This window comes from Dreissena polymorpha, chromosome 8 (assembly GCF_020536995.1).
Source record: "Dreissena polymorpha isolate Duluth1 chromosome 8, UMN_Dpol_1.0, whole genome shotgun sequence".
NCBI classification, from domain to species: Eukaryota; Metazoa; Mollusca; class Bivalvia; order Myida; family Dreissenidae; genus Dreissena; species Dreissena polymorpha.
Window position 1 is genome coordinate 76,644,264 of NC_068362.1, and position 20,017 is coordinate 76,664,280.

The window sequence follows — 20,017 nt, forward strand, 5'->3', positions numbered from 1 at the left end:
ATTTCGAAATATGATAAACCACACCGTCCGCATCACCCCATCTGTATTCTTCATTCTATTTCTTCTTTAAAGAACTTCGAAATTAAATTATAATCAACGAAAAATAATGTATCCAAAAACGACCAAAAATTGTACGCATTATGCACATGAAACAAATTGTGCATATCGTTTGACAGCAAAAGAATGAAAACCGGTAACCTAGCAAATACGTAATTAATATACAATTTAATTGACATATTGCTTTACAATAGCATAGTTTGTGGGTAAATAACAACTTTATTATCACCTTTCAGTTTCAAACGTTAATCGGCAGAAAGGTGTAACATCATCAACATAGATCTAATTATTTAATTATCATCCTTTTGTTAATTCAGATCAATAGTCGGTAGAAAGGTGTAAAGTGATCAACTTAGAAATAATTTATTTATTGTTAGGCTCCTTTTTATTTGTTTATCTTTAAATACGACGTTTGCCATCGGCCGCTATAGTGTTGGCAGACGACAATATCAACTGTGTATTTCCAAGTATACAGTGTCTGCGCATGAATGACCCAATATCATGTGTGAGGGAACTCAATGTTGATTGGATAGCTACCACGTGACTTGAATTCTGACTTGACCAATATCGATCGCGGATTAGATAAGTTCGGAGGTTGGGAGAATCGGGGCGAGGTTTACCTCAAATTACCTGTCGCTCAATTTAGACACGCTCCGACAGCGACAGTGTGTATTGGAAAATTGAGTCAGACCTTGACATTGAGAAAACCGGATATAAACACATTCCGATTAGAGGGAGACTGGAAGTCGCTTTTTATCTACAATTTCTTAAATTTTAGGCGACGTTTGGCGTAAGAAAGCGACTTAGTTGCTCACGTCGCCCCCTAGCGCGAGCCCTGGCTTATCAGCACTAAAGCTTCTATGCTGATAGCACCTTCTGGCTTTCAAGGTACGAGTATACTCACCCCTGTGTTTGGTAGAGTGCATCTGAAGCATATGAAAGCTGCCAGCTGAGTAGCTGCACATACGACACTTGTAGTTGTGAGGCATGAGGCACACGTCTGGGGTCTCAAAACCATCACCTGCCCCTGCAAACAGTCAAAAATGGGTGTGGCATGTAGAACTCATCATGTTGCATCTTCATATTAAGTTATAAAGTTGTAGGTGGAAGCACTTTGATTGTAGAGCCAATGTTAAGGTTTTAGCAGGACGCCTACGGCGGATAGCGGACGCCACAACGAGCTGGCTATGACATTACCTCGGGTTTTCTCTCAAAACAAAGGAGCTAAAAATCAACAGAAAACAAGCACTTTTGTTGAACTGATATCAACCACTAAATAAATTTTGTTTGGATGGGTGCGAATCCCTTGATATACAGTATAATCCTAAAAAAAAAGTGTAGAGTGGTTGTTTTTTAAATTGCAATTCTCCTCATTGATATGAATACACCCATTAAGTTTCATGTTGAAATCTTATAGCATATCTGAGATATAGCCCTGCAGAAAAGTAACATCATACAAACACATCAAAGGGCAATAACTCTTATTTCAGAAAGTGTAGAGCTATGGTTCTTGTGCATGGCACTTCATCCTATTGGTTTTGACACACCCATGAAGTTTCATGTTGAATCTTGCATCGTATCTGAAATATATCCCTTAACATTGCCATAATAGAAGAAACAAAACAAAGGGCAACAACTTTTATTTAAGAAAGTGAAAGGTTATGTTTATCAACCATGGTTATAGTTTCTATGATGTAGCCATGAGAGTTTTCTGACAAACAGATTCCAAGACAGCCGGACGGACAACATCTTTGGCCTGGGTTTACAATATCTTCCTCATGACAGAGCACTTGACTATTAATAGTAAAATTTCACTTCAATAATCTTTGACATATATACCTAATAATTATTTGTAATCCTAGACATCTGAAATTTAACAGGACATTCATTCGTGAGCTGCCTGGTGCCACAATGGATCTTAGGCCATATGCAGCCAGCCAAGCTCAAGGACAGCATACACATCCATGCAGTCCGGTCAGGATGAACCCTGTCCCCTAATGAGGCCAATAACCTTGCGCCACTTTATAGCAGACAGCCTAGCTCCTGACGGGAAAGCCCTAATGCGCAGGCTGGATAGCAGCTACACAGGCTTCATATGACATAAGACCTGTTTTTGCATGATGCAGCTAAATAGTACCAGTGGTCATTTTGTGATTATTTTCCCTCATGCTTCACTTAACTGGCAAGTTCAAGTACATGAATCTGTAAAATAAAGACGTTGAAACAGCAAGCTATGAAATAATCTAAGTAGAAGTGCCATTGACCGTTTGTCGGCCCTGTACCTTGTCTTGAGACAACCAGGTCCCTGTTACCGCTTGTATGACTGTTAGATGGGATAAGGCGCCTCCTGTCACCTACAAAATTGCAATACAGATAACAACATACTTAGAAGATAATGTTCTATTTTTTTTTTATTAGTATGTGTTTTTTAAAGAGGCCTTTTCAAATCTTTGTTTCATTTACTCTCATTCGGAAACACATATTTCTCTGGAGCAGGTTTTATCTGGGAATTACTATAATAATATGGGTTAAAAGTAAAAGCATTTCCTTAATTGATCTTTGTACATGTATGTAAATACTGGGTGCATAAAAAAACTGCAATGTGGATTAAGCACTTAGAATCTGTTTAAAATTGTAGATAGCGTTACTGGCAGGGCTATAGATAACAAGCGTATGTGCGTTATAACGCAATTAAAATAACCAAAAACGTAATTAAATGCAAAATCAAGCGTACAAAAACGCAAATATAAATTTAATAACGTAATGCCCGTCAAAAACCCTGCGTCACGAAACGCAATTCTTACAAACACCGGGCGTATTTTTTAGAGTGGTTATTTCCCGTACAAAAATGTACCTATGAAAAAAAGAAGGCAGTCTTTCCAGCTGTTATCAAACTTTGGGGTAAATTACTGTAATCATTCGTCGACCCGTCCGATTTCTACTTTCATTTTATTAAAGTATCAAAATGGCCACTCGTGGCCGTAGAAAGAGAATACTTACACAAATAAACACTTTAGACAGGTATTTACGACATAATATTGGGGAAACCGAAAGCTCCTGTGCTGCTTTGCTGAACGATCTGTTACAGATGTGATCATTTTTCCCGAGCATTTAGTTCGCCCGTTATTATCGGAGATTTTGTACGAGGTTGTTAAACCCAAAAAAAACACGTTATGGGAGTGTACGTGAAAAAACTTTAATAGAGTAGCGAAACCAACACCCGTGGCTGGTGATGGAAATGGAAAGTGGAGTTATTAAATGTGCATTATGCACAAACATGAAAAGTAAATTAAAACTAACTAATGTTGCTACAAATATTGATTTATTTTTCACATGCACATAATAATATAGTAATCTTAGTAGATTTTTATTATATTATATATGTCATTCCCTAAAGTACCCAATTGAGTTAAAAAAACGGGGGTAAAAAACCCAATTAAGCTCAAAAGTAGGGGGTAAATAATTTTGCTAAAACTCTATTGAATTTACAAAAACCCTATTGTTGTCAAAACAGGGGGTGAAAAACCCAATTACCCCCAAAATTATCTATTGCCCTGGTTACTGGTATAGAATTGTTAAACTAACTGTGTTCAGAATACTGTTTTTCAAGCTACTGTCCGATTAATAATACTAATAAAAACATTTTTGAACATTTATTTAATGTGAATCAAAGGAAATATAAGTTTTTTCTTTTATGTAAAAGCTATATAATTTTTTTAAAGCTAGACAATCTTTACGATTATAGGCATGTCTTTAAACTAGAAGCAAGCTAACAAATTATTTATTTTTCAATTTAAGGTTGATGAAAACAAGAGATGTGTTCGTCAGAAACACAATGCCCCCTATTGCACGGCTTTGAAATTATTTTATTTTTATTTATTTTTGACCTTTGACCTTGAAGGATGACCTTGACCTTGAACTTCCACCACTCAAAATGTGCAGCTTCATGAAAACGCCGCTTTGAAATTAATAAAAAAAAATGACCCTTGACCTTGAAGGATGACCTTGACCTTGAACTTCCACCACTCAAAATGTGCAGCTTCATGAGAACACCGCTTTTAAATTTATTTATTTTTTTACCTTTGACCTTGAAGGATGACCTTGACCTTGAACTTCCACCACTCAAAATGTGCAGCTTCATGAAAATGCTGCTTTGAAATTTATTTATTTTTTACCTTTGACCTTGAAGGATGACCTTGACCTTGAACTTCCACCACTCAAAATGTGCAGCTTCATGAGATACACATGCATGCCAAATATCAAGTTGCTATCTTCAATAGTGAAAAAGTTATGGCCAATGTTAAAGTTTTTAGATGGACGGACAGACGCCATATATTAGACATTTGACCTTAAAGGATGACCTTGACCTTTACCTTTCACCACTCAAAATGTGCAGTTCCACGAGATGCACATGCATGCCAAATATCAAGTTGCTATGTTAAATATTGAAAAAGTTATGGCCAACGTTGAAGTTTTTTTTGGGACAGACGGACAGACTGACATACACACATACTGACATACTGACTGACGGACAGTTCAACTGCTATATGCCACCCTACCGGGGGCATACAAAAATTGTAAGAAAATTCAATAATGCTTACTAGAAGACACATATCTATCACTGGCCATATCTGGATGACCATTATCTGCCGGCGAAAGGACGGTTCTTCTCGGTGGTTTCGGGCGTTCTGGGGGTGTCTTACTGGATATCACACAGATTCCTGGTAAGGCTGAGCGTGCGGTTCCCACATTTGTCCGAGGCCTATTCCAAACTGTATCTGAAGTGCTGGTGCACAAAAACCCTGCATTGTCTATCCTCGCTATCTTCTTGGCAATACCTTCACTGTCTATCACACTACTGGGCTTGGGGCGTTCAACGGTTTCGTTTATTGCACAACCTTGCCTCCGCCCTGCAAGGCCATTGTAGGATGATATTGTTGAAGGCTTGTTCTTATTGGGTGTCGTCCTCATTATGTTACTGATCATATAACTGGTGTTGGAGTGCTTCGATGATGATGTTACGCCAGAGGTTGAGCTTTCTGATTTGTAACTACTTAATAAACCATTACCCAGGGAGTTACCTGACTTATCTTTCAATTGTCTGGGCTCTATGGTCAAATTAAGTGCCTCATTCGACTCATGTAGATTATCTGGGCTACTGTGCCCATTAAAGGGCAAGATCCCACCAGGATTTCTAGGCCTAGGCAACTGCAAAATGTCAAGACCATCATTGATTTTCACACGTCCAGACATTCTTTCTCGCATTTCTATTTCCCCCATACTCCCTGAACGTTGTCGATCAGTAGGGGTCCCTCTTGCAGTGGGTTTTGGGGATACTGGAGAGAACGTGACCCCACTGACGGACCCTGAACGTAGTCGAGGGGTCCCTGGGGTGCTAGGAGTGGCCAGTCGGAGATATGAAGGGCTGGGAGTTACAGATCTTGACCTGTTTAGCGGTCTAACTGAACCCTCTCTTCCAATGTCAATGTCTTCTCTGAAAATATTAAAGTAGCATAACCTGATCAATACAATACTCCATACTGACAATGAAAAAAAATAAACAAACAAACTGAAGCAAAGTGAAAATGGCTATGTGCAAACAGCATAAAACCATAAAAGCCTACGAGTTTTATGCTGTTTGCTGCTCATCAGTATCTAAGGGTTAGAAATGAAGTCTTTTAAAAACTTGAATCTAGTAAGAAAGTTCTTTAATTAAATTTAACTTTCTAAGGGACTACAAACGTGTCAAAATACATGTGGTATCTAAGTGGTTAAGGATTAACAGAAGTAATAACATCTTTGATATTCTAAGAAACTTTTTAGTCTATCCAAAAAATATTCTAGAGTAGACAAAAAAGACAAAAGACTCTAATCCAGTAAAAACTAAATGCATTGACTATTCCTTTCTTTAAGGTCATCTACTAAGTAAGGACATTCAACTATAAAAAGTGTCAGCAAGATTAAAGAAGAGGGCCATGATGGCCCTGAATCGCTCACCTGACTAACCAAATTCAATCCCAACCCAGTTTTCATCAAGATAAACATTCTGACCAAATTTCATAAAGATTGGATGAAAACTGCGACCACTTTTGTCTACACAAGGTTTTTCTAATATTTGACCTATTGACATAGTTTTTGACCCCAGGTGACCCAAATACAATCCCAACCCAGATTTCATCAAGATAAACATTCTGACCTAATTTCATTAAGATTGGATAAAAAATGCGACCTCTATTGTCTATACAAGGTTTTTCTACTATTTCACCTTGTGACCTAGTTTTTGACCTAGTGACCTAGTTTTTGATCCCAGATGACCCAAATACAATACCAACCCAGATTTCATCAAGATAAACATTCTGACCAAATTTCATTATGATTGGATGAAAACTGTGACCTCTACTGTCTACACAAACACATTGTTGACGGATTTTCTATTATTTGACCTAGTGACCTAGTTTTTGACCTCAGATGACCCAAATACAATCCCAACCCAGATTTCATCAGGATAAACATTCTGACCAAATTTTATAAAGATTGGATGAAAACTGCGACCTCTATTTTCTACACAAGGTTTTTCTATTATTTGACCTAGTTTTTGACCTTGTGACCTAGTTTTTTTACCCCAGATGACCCAAATACATTCCCAAGCCAGATTTCATCAAGATAAACATTCTGACCAAATTTCATAAAGACTGGATGAAAACTGCGACCTCTATTGTCTACACAAGGTTTTTCTATTATTTGACCTAGTTTTTGACCCCAGATGACTCAAATACAATCCCAACTCAGATTTCATCAAGATAAACATTCTGACCAATTTCATTAACATTGGATGAAAACTGTGACCTCTACTGTCTACACAAACAAATTGCTGATGATTTTTCAATTATTTGACCTAGTGACCTAGTTTTTGACCCCAGATGACTCAAATACATTCCCAAGCCAGATTTTATCAAGATAAACATTCTGACCAAATTTCATAAACATTGGATGAAAACTGTGACCTCTACTGTCTACACAAACAAATTCTTGATGATTTTTTAATTATTTGACCTAGTGACCTAGTTTTTGACCCAAGATGACCCAAATACAATCCCAACCCAGATTATATCAAGATAAACGTTCTGACCAAATTTCATAAAGATTGGATGAAAACTGCGACCTCTATTGTCTACACAAGGTTTTTCTATTATGTGACCTAGTTTTTGACCTAGTGACCTTGTTTTTGACCCCAGATGACCCAAAACATTCTGACCAAATTTCATAAAGATTGGATGAAAACTGTGACCTCTACTGTCTACAGAAACAAATTGTTGACTGGCGCACACACTCAGACGCACGCACACACAACGGACGCCGGACATCACACGGTCACATAAGCTCACCATGTCACTTCGTGACAGGTGAGCTAAAAAAAATGGCCATTACTCCTGTTAGTCATAATTCCACATTTTTAAGCAAAACAATAAGTAGTTTAACTGTGATAGATTGAGCGAGATACAGTTTTAAGGAGGAGTTAAAAACTAAATTTTGGGGACTATATATATTGTCCAGGAACAACACAGGGCCGTGATTCTGCCAAAATCATTGTTGGCAAAATAAATAGAGGATATTTGTTGCATTCGGTGGAATATGGATTTTAATTCATGAGTGATAATACAAAATATATGGTTTCTATGATCACGAGTGAATTAAAATCACTATTCCACCCAATCCAAAAAATATTCTTCTTTATTTTATGCCTACAAACGATTATTTTTGTGTTTTTGCCATTCCGGACAATCAAATTCCCTGATGGGCACCCTGTAATGTCATTACATGTGTGTTCCATGGAAGCTAATCTGTATGTCGTTATAAACATTTAATGCAGAGTAGTTGCCCTTGGTTAAATTGGGGATCACAATGGGGAAACCAAACATATCTAAAAATAGTTGCGGCAAAACAATGAAAATTATTTATAATTTTACTATTATTTTTCACTGTTTGAAACAGTGAATTATCAGTTTTAATTCTCTGATATTTCTCTGTAAATGCACCTCTCTTCCTGACTATCTATATCTTAAAACTTAAGAAATATGTTTTTTAACTTTAAAGTTTGAGCAAGATCCACCCATTAAACATACTTAAAAAGGTGAAAACACAATCTTCAGGTGATAACATATCATTAAGTGCAAAAACAAAAAAGGCAATTATTCTGCAAAAAATGTCAAAGCCCTCTTTATGATGATCTTAACATTAAGGTCATTCAACTTAGAGTGTTACACTCAGTAGATAAAAAGGAGTTACAAAACACAAAGCAAAAATCTGTAAATTAATTTAAACTGCTCACACAAAAAGCCAGTGTTGAGTCCTTTAACACAAATTAGTGCTTAATGTAATGCATAATCACTCAAACACTACATTTGTGATAAAATAGAAGTTTGAAACAACGTTTTAATCAACTACACAAACAATTTGCTTAACAGATAACATGTCATCCAATCAATTGAGCCGCGATCTGGAAAAGGAGGTTTAATGCATGTGTGTAAAGTGTCGTCCCAGATTAGCCTATGCAGTCTGCACAGGCTAATTAGGGATGACAATTTACACCTAATTTTTTTTTGTTAAGAAGAGACTTTCCTGAAGCAAAAAATATAAAAACGGAAAGTGTGGTCCCTGATTAGCCTGTGCAGTCTGCACAGGCTAATCTGGGACATCACTTAACGCACATGCATTAAACCCCCTTTCACAGAGCACGATTAATTCAATGCACACTCATACATACCTGTCACTGACACTGTTGGAGGACACCAACCTCTCTGCAGAGATTTCATTCACAGAGGGGCTGTCATCCACGACTATCTCACTCTCTGTATCCGATGGACACCCCACACTGTCAGACTGACTCATGGGCTCAAACATGGTACCCGACGCATCACACTCACTCTGGGAACAGCTTGAATGTGCAACTGGGAAATACAATGTCAATTTTTTTTCAACATTTATTTTAGCGGTGGTTTGTGAAAAGGGGGTTTAATGCATGTGCGTAAAGTTTCCGCCTAAACTTGATTTTTGTTAAGAAGAGACTTTCTTGAACCTAAAAAAATCATAAAAGCAGAAAGTGTTATCCCTGATTAGCCTGTGCGAACTGCACAGGCTAATTGGGGACGACACTTTACGCACATGCATTAAACCCCCTTTTCACAGAGCACAGCCAATTTATACATTTACTATATTTAACGATAGATAAAAAACTAAAGTCAATAATAAAACTCATCGATCAGTTGTTTATTTGAGAACGGTTTATATTTTACATGGGTTAAACTTATAATAGAAATGGATGCTCCTATATAAAGCAATATTCCACTGCTTGTCAAAAAACTTTCCTAGTACTATTTACCCAGGTACACATCTATACATTACACTCCACAATATATTTTCATCACCTAAGCAATTATAATTTACGACTGATGTGGGACACAAAAAATCTTACATGGGATCTACGTGGGAAAATCTGCCCTCAGCCCTTTAAAAGCAACTTTACCTTGTAATGATGGGGTGAGACTCTCAGCCCTTAAAAAGCAACCTTACCTTGTAATGATGGGGTGAGACCCTCAGCCCTTAAAAAGCAGCCTTACCTTGTAATGATGGGGTGAAACCCTCAGCCCTTAAAAAGCAACCTTACCTTACCAGTGTAATGATGGGGTGAGACTCTCAGCCCTTAAAAAGCAACCTTACCTTGTAATGATGGGGTGAGACCCTCAGCCCTTAAAAAGCAACCTTACCTTACCTTGTAATGATGGGGTGAGACTCTCAGCCCTTAAAAAGCAACCTTACCTTACCAGTGTAATGATGGGGTGAGACCCTCAGCCCTTAAAAAGCACCCTTACCAGTGTAATGATGGGGTGAGACCCTCAGCCCTTAAAAAGCAACCTTACCAGTGTAATGATGGGGTGAGACTCTCAGCCCTTAAAAAGCAACCTTACCTTGTAATGATGGGGTGAGACCCTCAGCCCTTAAAAAGCAACCTTACCTTGTAATGATGGGGTGAGACCCTCAGCCCTTAAAAAGCAACCTTACCTTGTAATGATGGGGTGAGACTCTCAGCCCTTAAAAAGCAACCTTACCTTACCTTGAAATGATGGGGTGAGACCCTCAGCCCTTAAAAAGCAACTTTACCAGTGTAATGATGGGGTGAGACTCTCAGCCCTTAAAAAGCAACCTTACCTTACCTTGTAATGATGGGGTGAGACCCACAGCCCTTAAAAAGCAACCTTACCTTACCTTGTAATGATGGGGTGAGACCCTCAGCCCTCAAAAAGCAACCTTACCTTACCTTTTAATGATGGGGTGAGACCCTCAGCCCTTAAAAAGCAACCTTACCTTGTAATGATGGGGTAAGACCCTCAGCCCTTAAAAAGCAACCTTACCAGTGTAATGATGGGGTGAGACCCTCAGCCCTTAAAAAGCAACCTTACCTTACCTTGTAATGATGGGGTGAGACCCTCAGCCCTTAAAAAGCAACTTTACCAGTGTAATGATGGGGTGAGACTCTCAGCCCTTAAAAAGCAACCTTACCTTACCTTGTAATGATGGGGTGAGACCCTCAGCCCTTAAAAAGCAACCTTACCAGTGTAATGATGGGGTGAGACCCTCAGCCCTTAAAAAGCAACCTTACCTTACCTTGTAATGATGGGGTGAGACCCTCAGCCCTCAAAAAGCAACCTTACCAGTGTAATGATGGGGTGAGACCCTCAGCCCTCAAAAAGCACCCTTACCAGTGTAATGATGGGGTGAGACTCTCAGCCCTTAAAAAGCAACCTTACCAGTGTAATGATGGGGTGAGACCCTCAGCCTTTAAAAAGCAACCTTACCAGTGTAATGATGGGGCAAGACCCTCAGCCTTTAAAAAGCAACCTTACCAGTGTAATGATGGGGCGAGACCCTCAGCCCTTAAAAAGCAACCTTACCAGTGTAATGATTGGGCGAGACCCTCAGCCTTTAAAAAGCAACCTTACCAGTGTAATGATGGGGCGAGACCCTCAGCCCTTAAAAAGCAACCTTACCAGTGTAATGATGGGGCGAGACCCTCAGCCCTTAAAAAGCAACCTTACCAGTGTAATGATGGGGTGAGACCCTCAGCCCTTAAAAAGCAACCTTACCTTGTAATGATGGGGTGAGACTCTCAGCCCTTAAAAAGCAACCTTACCAGTGTAATGATGGGGTGAAACCCTCAGCCCTTAAAAAGCAACCTTACCTTACCTTGTAATGATGGGGTGAGACCCTCAGCCCTTAAAAAGCAACCTTACCTTGTAATGATGGGGTGAGACTCTCAGCCCTTAAAAAGCAACCTTACCTTACCTTGTAATGATGGGGTGAGACCCTCAGCCCTTAAAAAGCAACCTTACCTTACCTTGTAATGATGGGGTGAGACCCTCAGCCCTTAAAAAGCAACCTTACCAGTGTAATGATGGGGCGAGACCCTCAGCCCTTAAAAAGCAACCTTACCAGTGTAATGATGGGGCGAGACCCTCAGCCCTTAAAAAGCAACCTTACCAGTGTAATGATGGGGTGAGACCCTCAGCCCTTAAAAAGCAACCTTACCTTACCTTGTAATGATGGGGTGAGACCCTCAGCCCTTAAAAAGCAACCTTACCTTACCTTGTAATGATGGGGTGAGACTCTCAGCCCTTAAAAAGCAACCTTACCAGTGTAATGATGGGGTGAGACCCTCAGCCCTTAAAAAGCACCCTTACCTTACCTTGTAATGATGGGGTGAGACCCTCAGCCCTTAAAAAGCACCCTTACCAGTGTAATGATGGGGTGAAACCCTCAGCCCTTAAAAAGCAACCTTACCTTGTAATGATGGGGTGAGACCCTCAGCCCTTAAAAAGCACCCTTACCAGTGTAATGATGGGGTGAAACCCTCAGCCCTTAAAAAGCAACCTTACCTTACCTTGTAATGATGGGGTGAGACCCTCAGCCCTTAAAAAGCAACCTTACCTTGTAATGATGGGGTGAGACTCTCAGCCCTTAAAAAGCAACCTTACCTTACCTTGTAATGATGGGGTGAGACCCTCAGCCCTTAAAAAGCAACCTTACCTTACCTTGTAATGATGGGGTGAGACTCTCAGCCCTTAAAAAGCAACCTTACCTTACCTTGTAATGATGGGGTGAGACCCTCAGCCCTTAAAAAGCAACCTTACCTTACCAGTGTAATGATGGGGTGAGACCCTCAGCCCTTAAAAAGCAACCTTACCTTACCAGTGTAATGATGGGGTGAGACTCTCAGCCCTTAAAAAGCAACCTTACCTTACCTTGTAATGATGGGGTGAGACCCTCAGCCCTTAAAAAGCAACCTTACCAGTGTAATGATGGGGTGAGACCCTCAGCCCTTAAAAAGCAACCTTACCTTACCTTGTAATGATGGGGTGAGACCCTCAGCCCTTAAAAAGCAACCTTACCAGTGTAATGATGGGGTGAGAATCTCAGCCCTTAAAAAGCAACCTTACCTTACCTTGTAATGATGGGGTGAGACCCTCAGCCCTTAAAAGCAACCTTACCTTACCTTGTAATGATGGGGTGAGACCCTCAGCCCTTAAAAAGCAACCTTACCAGTGTAATGATGGGGCGAGACCCTCAGCCCTTAAAAGCAACCTTACCTTACCTTGTAATGATGGGGTGAGACCCTCAGCCCTTAAAAAGCAACCTTACCTTACCTTGTAATGATGGGGTGAGACCCTCAGCCCTTAAAAAGCAACCTTACCAGTGTAATGATGGGGTGAGACTCTCAGCCCTTAAAAAGCAACCTTACCTTACCTTGTAATGATGGGGTAAGACCCTCAGCCCTTAAAAAGCAACCTTACCAGTGTAATGATGGGGCGAGACCCTCAGCCCTTAAAAGCAACCTTACCTTACCTTGTAATGATGGGGTGAGACCCTCAGCCCTTAAAAAGCAACCTTACCAGTGTAATGATGGGGTGAGACCCTCAGCCCTTAAAAAGCAACCTTACCAGTGTAATGATGGGGTGAGACCCTCAGCCCTTAAAAAGCAACCTTACCTTGTAATGATGGGGTGAGACTCTCAGCCCTGAAAAAAAGCAACCTTACCAGTGTAATGATGGGGTGAGACCCTCAGCCCTTAAAAAGCAACCTTACCAGTGTAATGATGGGGTGCGACCCTCAGCCCTTAAAAAGCAACCTTACCAGTGTAATGATGGGGTAAGACCCTCAGCCCTTAAAAAGCAACCTTACCAGTGTAATGATGGGGTGAGACCCTCAGCCCTTAAAAAGCAACCTTACCTTGTAATGATGGGGTGAGACTCTCAGCCCTTAAAAAGCAACCTTACCACTGTTATGATGGGGTGAAACCCTCAGCCCTTAAAAAGCAACCTTACCTTACCTTGTAATGATGGGGTGAGACCCTCAGCCCTTAAAAAGCAACCTTACCAGTGTAATGATGGGGCGAGACTCTCAGCCCTTAAAAAGCAACCTTACCTTACCTTGTAATGATGGGGTGAGACCCTCAGCTCTTAAAAAGCAACCTTACCTTACCTTGTAATGATGGGTAGAGACCCTCAGCCCTTAAAAAGCAACCTTACCAGTGTAATGATGGGGCGAGACCCTCAGCCCTTAAAAAGCAACCTTACCAGTGTAATGATGGGGTGAGACCCTCAGCCCTTAAAAAGCAACCTTACCAGTGTTATGATGGGGTGAGACCCTCAGCCCTTAAAAAGCAACCTTACCAGTGTAATGATGGGGTGAGACCCTCAGCCCTTAAAAAGCAACCTTACCTTACCTTGTTATGATGGGGTGAGACCCTCAGCCCTTAAAAAGCAACCTTACCTTACCAGTGTAATGATGGGGTGAGACTCTCAGCCCTTAAAAAGCAACCTTACCAGTGTAATGATGGGGTGAGACCCTCAGCCCTTAAAAAGCAACCTTACCTTACCTTGTAATGATGGGGTAAGACCCTCAGCCCTTAAAAAGCAACTTTACCAGTGTAATGATGGGGTGAGACCCTTAGCCCTTAAAAAGCAACCTTACCTTACCTTGTAATGATGGGGTGAGACCCTCAGCCCTTAAAAAGCAACCTTACCTTACCTTGTAATGATGGGGTGAGACCCTCAGCCCTTAAAAAGCAACCTTACCAGTGTAATGATGGGGCGAGACCCTCAGCCCTTAAAAAGCAACCTTACCAGTGTAATGATGGGGCGAGACCCTCAGCCCTCAAAAATCACCCTTACCAGTGTAATGATGGGGTGAGACCCTCAGCCCTTAAAAAGCAACCTTACCTTACCTTGTAATGATGGGGTGAGACCCACAGCCCTTAAAAAGCAACCTTACCAGTGTAATGATGGGGTGAGACTCTCAGCCCTTAAAAAGCAACCTTACCTTACCTTGTAATGATGGGGTGAGACCCTCAGCCCTTAAAAAGCAACCTTACCTTACCTTGTAATGATGGGTAGAGACCCTCAGCCCTTAAAAAGCAACCTTACCAGTGTAATGATGGGGCGAGACCCTCAGCCCTTAAAAAGCAACTTTACCAGTGTAATGATGGGGTGAGACCCTTAGCCCTTAAAAAGCAACCTTACCTTACCTTGTAATGATGGGGTGAGACCCTCAGCCCTCAAAAAGAAACCTTACCAGTGTAATGATGGGGTGAGACCCTCAGCCCTTAAAAAGCAACCTTACCTTACCTTGTAATGATGGGGTGAGACCCTCAGCCCTTAAAAAGCACCCTTACCAGTGTAATGATGGGGTGAGACCCTCAGCCCTTAAAAAGCAACCTTACCTTACCTTGTAATGATGGGGTGAGACCCACAGCCCTTAAAAAGCAACCTTACCTTACCTTGTAATGATGGGGTGAGACTCTCAGCCCTTAAAAAGCAACCTTACCTTGTAATGATGGGGTGAGACCCTCAGCCCTTAAAAAGCAACCTTACCTTACCTTGTAATGATGGGGTGAGACTCTCAGCCCTTAAAAAGCAACCTTACCTTACCAGTGTAATGATGGGGTGAGACCCACAGCCCTTAAAAAGCAACCTTACCAGTGTAATGATGGGGTGAGACTCTCAGCCCTTAAAAAGCAACCTTACCTTACCTTGTTATGATGGGGTGAGACCCTCAGCCCTTAAAAAGCAACCTTACCAGTGTAATGATGGGGTGAGACCCTCAGCCCTTAAAAAGCAACCTTACCTTACCAGTGTAATGATGGGGTGAGACCCACAGCCCTTAAAAAGCAACCTTACCAGTGTAATGATGGGGTGAGACTCTCAGCCCTTAAAAAGCAACCTTACCTTACCTTGTAATGATGGGGTGAGACCCTCAGCCCTTAAAAAGCAACTTTACCAGTGTAATGATGGGGTGAGACCCTTAGCCCTTAAAAAGCAACCTTACCTTGTAATGATGGGGTGAGACCCTCAGCCCTTAAAAAGCAACCTTACCTTACCTTGTAATGATGGGGTGAGACCCTCAGCCCTTAAAAAGCAACCTTACCTTACCTTGTAATGATGGGGTGAGACCCTCAGCCCTTAAAAAGCAACCTTACCAGTGTAATGATGGGGCGAGACCCTCAGCCCTTAAAAAGCAACCTTACCAGTGTAATGATGGGGCGAGACCCTCAGCCCTCAAAAAGCACCCTTACCAGTGTAATGATGGGGTGAGACCCTCAGCCCTTAAAAAGCAACCTTACCTTACCTTGTAATGATGGGGTGAGACCCACAGCCCTTAAAAAGCAACCTTACCAGTGTAATGATGGGGTGAGACTCTCAGCCCTTAAAAAGCAACCTTACCTTACCTTGTTATGATGGGGTGAGACCCTCAGCCCTTAAAAAGCAACCTTACCTTACCTTGTAATGATGGGTAGAGACCCTCAGCCCTTAAAAAGCAACCTTACCAGTGTTATGATGGGGTGAGACTCTCAGCCCTTAAAAAGCAACCTTACCTTACCTTGTAATGATGGGGTGAGACCCTCAGCCCTTAAAAAGCAACCTTACCTTACCTTGTAATGATGGGTAGAGACCCTCAGCCCTTAAAAAGCAACCTTACCAGTGTAATGATGGGGCGAGACCCTCAGCCCTTAAAAAGCAACCTTACCAGTGTAATGATGGGGTGAGACCCTCAGCCCTTAAAAAGCAACCTTACCAGTGTTATGATGGGGTGAGACCCTCAGCCCTTAAAAAGCAACCTTACCAGTGTAATGATGGGGTGAGACCCTCAGCCCTTAAAAAGCAACCTTACCTTACCTTGTAATGATGGGGTGAGACTGGCCTACTGACCTGTGTCAGTCCTGTGCATAGTGGGGTGAGATTGAGTGCTGGAGCTGCTGCAGTCACATGGCTGATCACTGCCGGTGGACTCTGCAATCTGTCCTGTGTCCGACACACTGCTCACTAAGTCACCAGTGTGAGACCCTCCTAAGAGAGGACACAACAACAACAGTAAACCTTCTATAAAATTTATACTCCTACAAATGCAAATCTTTTCGCCAATAAATAATTTGTGGCCCAGGTAATTTATTGGAAGAAAATTGGAGGAAATGATCTATTAATTACCACTGAAATAGAAACCAAATTAATTCAACTCAATTCTGCTTGTGAATTATGTAAATTGTAAGAATGACTCAGTGTCATTTAATGGGTTTCAAAGAATCACCTAGAAACCCATTACAAGGGCAACATCCAGTGAATAAATCAGGCTTTTCTCTATCATTTAGTAATTCATATCAATGACACAATCAGTAAAAAAGGTCTTACCAAACAAGCAAGATAATAAACTCAAGACTCAGATCATTATGTATTAATTTAATACTTATTTTCAGGTCATTAACAACGAAAAAAGTGGCGCAATGCAGAAATTAGTGGAAACTAACCAAATGTCTCATGGCATATTGTCACTCCTGGGAGAATGGGGCTGGAACACTTCATGGGGACAAATGTTTAAGTGAAAAACCTCAACAGGTGGTATTGAAGAATACAAACATAACATTAAAATAGTAAATATCAAGTTATTTTAAATTGATCCCTTAATTCAAATATACACATGCCATGTTTGAATGTATTTTATGACTTGTTTTACTGTAATAAAGGGAATTAAATATTCCATATTTTTATAATAAAAAAATTAGGAGCACTTTTTTTATTTGTGGGGGAGAAATATACATTTTCTGGCTTAAGGAATGAGGTGAACTTCTTGCCGTAAAAATCAAGGAAAAGATGCCCTGCAGTAATAATCATTTCATTTCTAACAACATTAAGCGACAACTGTTTTACATTATGATAACACAAATTTGAGGTAATTGTGATTTATTTCATATGGTGCCAGTGTTTGCAAGCATTTATGTAAGTCAGTTGTAAGTCATATAATTCTATACTACCATTTGGACAAGTTGCAGTTGACTGTGTGGCAGCATGGCCTGGCTGGCTGGAGGTGATGTCATCACTACGTGAGATCATGTCAACGTCTTCTTCTGCACCATCATGCTCCTGGTCGCACATTTCATCATCATCATCATCTGACATTTTGAGATTGCTGCTAAAACATTCAAGTTTTTTACAACCGTTTAGGGAATGGTGACAGACCATTTAATAAATATAACTTTGCTTCCCATCCAGGGTTGGCACCAATCGACCGCCCCCAGTTTTAACCGGCGGTTTTTACCGGTTAAAACCGCCCCGGTCAATACTCCCGATGTGGTCATTACTGGTCAATACTGGTCAATTGAACTTTACCCCCAATTTTAATTTATATTCCATGCCTAATTAAACAATATTGATAATATAAATTAAACAGACATGTTGCAAATAATGTCTTAAGCTATTAATACCCACTATTTTATACCTGTTCATGCAATTTGTAGGCCAATCTCTCAAAATTTTGCAAATAAGTCAAAGTTGGTCAATTGGATTTTTCTGGTCGATTGAACTTTTTTTCAATTCTAATGAATTATGATGCTCAGATAATTCTGTGCTTGATTCAACAAGAACCTGTAAATTACTGTGTATGCGTTGTTCCTCATACCCCACTGTCCCCACAGTCTTCTAACAGTCTTCTCACCTATACAGGTTGGGGCACCCAAAACTGATAATAGGGCCTTAAATGGCACCTTTTTGACACAATCCTTACTTGTCATGTATTCTTGCATTGATTTCTTTAAATACTTTTTAAACAAAATAGTGTACAAAACTTTTTTTATTGATATAAGAATATAAAAGTATAATAAGAAATAATTATTAAAAGAAAAAAATAATTGAAAAGAAGAGTAGACCCACAATTGGAAAACATAATTTGTTGGCAAAATCAAGAACTTTGATTGTTTATTCATTTGAATACCAATTGAACTTTTTAATATGAAAAGGAAAAAAACCCTCTTAATACAGAAAGGAAACAAGTTAGAAGTAACTATTAAATTAATAGTAAGTACAATGTAATCTTCTTTTGTGTGAGTGATATGAAATAGCCGAAGGGCAGATTTGCTTAATTGTCAATATCAGAGACATAACACTGCATGCATTTTATTACCAACTAAGAGGCCAGATTTATAACCCTAGAATACACAAGAGTTCTGTTTGTCCATCTGCTTATCAAATAGATATATCAATAGATAAGTGAAATGCAATGGTACCTACAATAGTACTTTAGTAACAGATGTGATACACTGAGATAAAGATATTGCCTTAGTCCTTATGTATTTGAGGCTGTTTCCGTAAATAATAAAGAAGTAACTTTTTACAGCTTTAAAGATTTTTTTTACAAAAAATAACTCAGCAAAAAGTTTATCAATTACAGAATAATTATTGATTTAATATAAAATGGCTCCTTTGTAATGTTTAAATGCTACAATTTTCAATCGACCAGTATTGACCAGTAAAGACCAGTAATGACCAGTAATGACCGGTTTTAACCGGGTATTGACCGCCGGCCCGGTCAATACTCAATTGACCGGTCAATATGCCAACCCTGTAATCCCATCGCCATCCATGTATTAGATAAAGGTTACTTTTTAGAATACTTATATTAGTTTCACCATAAAAATATCATTATAATAGCAAATATTTTGGTTACTGACTTACAAAAAAGTCAAAATGAAACGTAAAGGATACAAACACATTGAGTGAATATTTAATTCAAATTTCAATTTGCATACAACTGTCAATCTGATTTATTTCATGATAATAACATTGAAAGCATTCTATTGAAATTTGCAGTCACCAAAACAACATTTTTTCCTGAAATTTGGCACCATACAAATAACAATACATAATGTTTATCATGCATGTCTGGGACAGTAAAAACCTTTAACCCTTTCAGTGCGGGAACCGAATTTTAAAGGCCTTTGCAAACAGTTTGGATCCAGATGAGACGCCACGTGGCGTCTCATCAGGATCCAAACTGTTTGCTATTCTGATAGTATTCTTTGAAAAAAAAATCGAAGAAAATGCTAATTTTAGAAATTCAGCAGACGACATTTTTGCAGACGAAAAATTTCCCAGCATGCAAAGGGTTAATACAACAATTTGAAAAGCTTGATACTATGCTGTTAAAGCATTATACGAGTGCAGATTAGCTATTTTACACATATATCAATACAATGTCTGTATAGAATATTATTTTACTAGTAACAAGGGTGTTGGCACTTTTTGTGGAATCAAAATAAACAATACAGAATTGACATGTTCAGAAATGGGAGTTTCTGTAAAAAAACAAAAACATTCTAATTCATTATAAATCCTTTGAAAATCACATGATACTAAATCAAAATTTACTAATTTTTTAAGAACCTAAGATTGAATACATAAAATTGGTCAGTTTCAGTGTTTTCCACAGGATTTTTGTCAGGTGCCCCAGGGCTGACAGGAGTGTCCTCTCCCAAAGTTGATTTTTTTTTTTAATTTAACGTGTCAATTGACATTCTGTGGTTCGTTATAACTCAAATAAACACAGCGTCAAAAGACGTCATTTGGTGCGCTATGACTCTTCA

At 39.7% G+C, this 20,017-nt stretch overlaps 1 protein-coding gene and 1 long non-coding RNA gene across 3 annotated transcripts in view; both read right to left on the minus strand.

Moving 5' to 3' along the window:
- Positions 1-20,017, minus strand: part of LOC127841476 (uncharacterized) — a 33,898-nt gene that overhangs the window by 10,394 nt on the left and 3,487 nt on the right. The window contains exons 2-7 of one of the 2 annotated variants that reach the window (XM_052370300.1): positions 17,414-17,571; positions 16,317-16,454; positions 8,822-9,005; positions 4,659-5,551; positions 2,340-2,411; positions 962-1,084 (exon numbers count right to left, since the gene is read on the minus strand). In XM_052370300.1, the coding sequence (XP_052226260.1) occupies positions 962-1,084; positions 2,340-2,411; positions 4,659-5,551; positions 8,822-9,005; positions 16,317-16,454; positions 17,414-17,571 (1,568 nt within the window). The remainder of the gene's footprint in view (positions 1-961; positions 1,085-2,339; positions 2,412-4,658; positions 5,552-8,821; positions 9,006-16,316; positions 16,455-17,413; positions 17,572-20,017) is intronic. The other variant, XM_052370301.1, reaches the window with a different exon arrangement.
- On the minus strand, positions 13,851-15,657 carry LOC127841483 (uncharacterized). The gene is made up of 3 exons (XR_008031034.1): positions 15,582-15,657; positions 14,182-14,229; positions 13,851-13,876 (listed from the first exon to the last, which is right to left on the minus strand). It is a non-coding gene; the product is annotated as an uncharacterized LOC127841483 (long non-coding RNA).